General features: G+C 43.1%; 1 protein-coding gene across 5 annotated transcripts in view; it reads left to right on the plus strand.

Annotated features, from left to right (window-relative positions):
• Positions 1-5023, plus strand: part of VWA3A (von Willebrand factor A domain containing 3A) — a 29267-nt gene that overhangs the window by 23773 nt on the left and 471 nt on the right. For all 5 annotated transcript variants that reach the window (XM_025155272.3, XM_025155273.3, XM_015294549.4 and 2 more), the window contains 2 exons: positions 135-232; positions 3708-3771. In XM_025155272.3, the coding sequence (XP_025011040.2) occupies positions 135-232; positions 3708-3771 (162 nt within the window). The remainder of the gene's footprint in view (positions 1-134; positions 233-3707; positions 3772-5023) is intronic.

Below are 5023 nucleotides of genomic sequence, written 5' to 3' on the forward strand. Positions count from 1 at the left end.
CTTGTAATTCTGAGGCCTCTGTGAAAAATAGGGGTAAGGAGATGTGGAGCTTTGGCTCAGTTCATGAAATGTGTAGAAACTGAAAATAAGAAGTAGATGCAGGTTAAAGTAGATGATTTAAATTCTGTTTTCAGGATCCAGTTTTCCCATACTTTGAAGGAGATGATTTAAAGAAACTTACTGAAGAAGTAGCAAAAGCTAGAAGTTTTTTAAAGCAGGCAAAATCTTTGAGGTGAGTATCAAGAATCTTCCAATACTTTTTATTTCATGAACTAAAAAGAAGGATATCTGAATTCCAATGTCTGCTACTTGCAATAGAATTGCTGTTTCTTCCTTGTACTACCAATTGTAGTTTTCTTAAGGCTTGGAAAATGGCATGCAAAGGATTTCTCTGCTTTAGATGGATTTAATTTTAAAGTCCTATACTATTAGCTACCGTCATACCATTGTGGTCTCTCCATCACTTAATATCAAAGAGGAATTACATTAAGTTGTTCTTTACCTTCTGAGTTCTGTCATCTGCTAAATCATTATATTGCTTTTTGTATAGATTATCAAAAAATAAAATGTCCTTCATAGTACCTCTTCCTTTAGTCTGACTTCTTACTCTGAAATAGATATTATTTTTATTTTGCAAAATCAATGTAGTCTCCTTCTATGCTGCCTCACCCTGATTTCTCTAACCGTCCCATCATTCGTTCTGTCTGCTGGAATTACATTGTTGCGTGGATAAAGATGTTGAAGAGAGCTGGCTACTCTTCAAGTTTGCCCTCCTGAAAGCACAAGAGGTCTCCATCGCTCTGAATAGGAGAGTGGGCAGACGAGATAAGAAACCGTCATGGCTTGGCAAGGACCTGCTGGGCACTCTGAGGGCAAAGAAAGGTGCATACATGCTCTGGAAACAAGGGCGTGTCACCTGGGAAGAGTACAGGGATGCTGTCCGGACTTGCAGACATAGGATCAGGAAAGCCAAGGCACAAGTAGAACTGAACTTGGCGAGGGATGTGAAAAACGATAAGAAGACATTCTGCAGGTACATTGGCCAGAAGAGACAGGCCAAAACAGGTGTACCTTCTTTAGTAAATTTAAAAGGAGAACTGGCTTCAACGGATGAAGAGAAAGCTGAGGTATTGAATGAGTTCTTTGCCTCGGTCTTCACTGGTGACCAGGATTCCAGTCTTTCTCATGTCCCTGAGCCCTGCACCCCCAAGCCTCCAGGTGGGGACCAGAGGGGTAAATCCCCCCCCACTGTAAGGGCAGAGCAAGTCCAAGACGGCCTCATGAGACTGGATGAGTACAAGTCTTTGGGGCTGGATGGTGTGCATCCCAGGGTTCTGAAGGAGCTGACTGAGGTGGTTGCCGAGCCGCTCTCGATCATATTTGAGAAGTCATGGCTGTCGGGTGAGGTCCCGGATGACTGGAGGAAGGGTTACATCACTCCCATTTACAAGAAAGGGAGCAAGGAGGACCCGGGGAACTACAGGCTGGTGAATCTCACCTCTGTGCCTGGGAAGATCATGGAACAGATCCTCCTCGATGACATGCTTGATCACATGAGGAATGAGCGTGTGATCCGAGACAGCCAGCACGGCTTCACCAGGGGATGGTCATGCTTAACCAATCTTGTGACCTTCTATGATGGAGTGACGGCGTTGGTGAATGAGGGGAAGGCGACTGATGTAATTTACCTGGACTTGATCAAGGCCTTTGACATGGTCCCCCACCACATCCTTATCTCCAAATTGGAGGGATGTGGATTCGATAGGTGGACCACTCGTTGGATAAGAAATTGGTTGAAAGGCTGCAGACAGAGTGTGGTGATCAATGGTTCTATGTCCAGGTGGAGGCTGGTAATGAGCGGAGTCCCCCAGGGGTCTGTCTTGGGACTGATGCTCTTTAACATCTTTATCAATGACATCGATGATGGAATCGAGTGCACCCTCAGCAACTTTGCTGACAACACCAAGCTGAGTGGTGCGGTTGAGACGGAGGAAGGAAGGGATGCCATTCAGAGGGACCTTGACAGACTTGAAAGGTGGGCCCGGGTGAACCTAATGAGGTTCAACGTAGCAAAGTGCAGGGTTTTGCACTTAGGCTGGAGGAACCCCAGGGATCTATACAGACTGGTAGGAGCAGTCCTTGAGAGCAGCTCTGCAGGACCTGGGGGTCCTGATGGATGACAAACTTAACATGAGCCAGCAGTGTGCTCTTGCAGCTCGGAAAGCAAATGGTATCCTGGGCTCCATCATGAGAGGGGTGGCCAGCAGAGTCAGGGAGGTGATTGTCCCTCTCTACTCTGCTCTTGTGAGGCCCCATCTGGAGTACTGTGTCCAGGTATGGAGCCCCCAGTACAAGAAAGACAGAGAGCTGTTGGAGAGGGTCCAGAGAAGGGCCACAAAGATGATCAGGGGGCTGGAGCACCTCCCCTACAAGGACAGGCTGAGGGAGCTGGGCTTATTCAGCCTAGAGAAGAGAAGGCTGCAGGGTCACCTCATTGCAGCCTTTCAGTACCTGAAGGGAGCCTATAAACAGGAAGGGAGTAAACTCTTTGAAAGGGTAGATAACAGCAGGACAAGGGGAAATAGTTTTAAGTTGAAAGAGGGAAGATTTAGGTTGGATGTTAGGGGGAAGTTCTTCATCAGGAGAGTGGTGAGGTGCTGGAACGGGCTGCCCAGAGAGGTTGTGGATGCCCCATCCCTGGAGGTGTTCAAGGCCAGGTTGGATGAGGCCCTGGGCAACCTGGTCTAGTAAATGGGGAGGTTGGTGGCCCTGCCCGGCAGGGGGGTTGGAGATTCGTGATCCTTGAGGTCCCTTCCAATCCAGGCCATTCTGTGATTCTGTGGAATAATGTGAGATCTGTTCATCATCATCCCATCTGCTTTTCATGTTACCATCCATCTCCCTTTTTCTTTAAAGGCCTCTAAAATGTCAACTGGATTTTTCCTGGGAGGATTACCTAAGCCCTCCTCTTCATTCTTCTTTCAAGTTCTGATTTACCAAAGGATTTGACCAAAATCTCCTCTCTCAATCTAGGTCTGTTTTCCTGGTTAGTATGACTCTCTATCTGCTTCCTTTCTCCTACAAGCCTTGGGCCTGCCAGATTTTGTCCTGTCTTCCCTTCTTTCCTTTCAGTTCTTTTCAATTACCTTATCTCTCTGCATGTTCAGGTTTTTTCTCCCTTAGTTTTCCTTTTCTTCTCTTCAGCATCCTCACTTACCACAAAGTTTCTTTTACTCTTTTCTGTTAACAGTTATTTAACAGGTAATGTGATGCCAAGCAGAGGCATCCCAGTGGACTCAAAATGTACTGAGTCAGTTTCTGAGAGCAATGTAACTGTTAGCACTGCATGCCATCTGTATCTCAGCCAACTGAACTGGCTCAGGTGGCACACTGTTTCCTGCTGCATCTGGTGTCATTCAGAACTGGGTTTGGTACCTGCCTAGAATCGAAGGAAAGGACAGTAAAGTTGTATTGATCCTTATGTTCTTTCATGGTTACGCTTCCTAACTGCCAATTCAGAAGCAGAAAGTGCCGTTTTGTTAGTAATACCAGGCAGAAGTGCTTGTAAAGAGATTCAAAATGCATTATACCTCTGCAATAAAAAGATTTTCTGTGACACAAGGACATGGCTAAGCAGACTTTAAAAGCTACTTTATATCTTCCTGAAAAGCTAGTGTAATTGTGTGATTTTTTTTTCTTTCAAACAGGGTATTACTACAAAAATGGAATATAAACCAAAAGGACAATTCTGTCTTTAAAAACAGTGCTCAGGTAAATAATCACTATAAATCATATTTTATACATAGCTTAAAAATTTCAGTAGAAGGATAACATATCATAAGCTTACTGTGAAGATTATTAATGGGAGTGACATTTTCCAAAGCTGAAAATGTAATGATTTTAGTGCTTAGCTGAGCTGGTTCCACAATATGACCTAATATACACGAAAAGCAGTTCAAAGAGAACTATGTTAATTGGGATTAAAGAAGCTAGGCACATGTGTTTTATGAATGGCTTTGTTTCTTCTAAGAGCAAATGGCTAAGCACATTAGAGGGTCAGTACCTGATGTAGTGGCTGTAATAAAAAGTGCTACATGGCCTGCATGATTTGTCATTCAAACGAATAAAACTGATTGGGAAAAGATGCTATTAATAGTAAAGACAGCCTCAGCAAACACTGTATTATTTTTACAAGATAGTGGAAGAGGTAGCTGACAAACCAAACCTCTCACAGAGCCAACGTGCTACTTTTTAATTAGCAAACTAAATATATATATATATATATATATATATATATATATATATATATATATATATATAAGAAGAGAAATTCCTGGTGTGAATGTAACAATACATGGACTTAAATAAGAAAGGCAAGAGCTGACAAGCATTTGTCACATTGCTATTTGAGGGGAAAATGTACAGGGAGACAACCACAGAGGGAGTTGCACTAGAGAACTCAGGCCTACCGAGTTGTTCATCAAGGATTGGGTGAGGCAGATATATTTTGAGACTGTGTTTAAAATCCTTGTTTCTACAGCTGTAGTTTCTATTTTGGTTTACAAACACTGCCCAGTCATTCAAAGAGAAGAAAAAAATCCAGTCAGACCTGCTGCTTCAGAGAAAATAAAATCTGGATCACACTCAAATATGGGCAGAATTCAGAGTGTAAGAGCTGGCCACTAAGAAGGGGTGCTTGGAGAGGAAACAGGATAACCATCCTGTAGTAGCAAGCAAGGTGTTAGAGGCATGCAGATACAGAGGCTATTGTTTCACAACCATCTCTGTCTTTGAGCCTTCCAAAGTGAACTACTGGTTGTAAAGCATATTGGAAAACATTCCTGTTAATGTACTTCAGAAAGTACATAATGTTGTAGCACAGTTGAACGCATAAGTAAGGTAAATTGTTACTCAGGTTACTTTATATAGTTTTTCCAGTATCCTTTTTTCAATTGTGTCTGTGAACTTACGTGATGTATATTTTGATGTATTTAAGGAAGTTATTCCTATGCTTGACTTGTAG

Source organism: Gallus gallus, chromosome 14, assembly GCF_016699485.2.
Source record: "Gallus gallus isolate bGalGal1 chromosome 14, bGalGal1.mat.broiler.GRCg7b, whole genome shotgun sequence".
Lineage (NCBI taxonomy): Eukaryota > Metazoa > Chordata > Aves > Galliformes > Phasianidae > Gallus > Gallus gallus.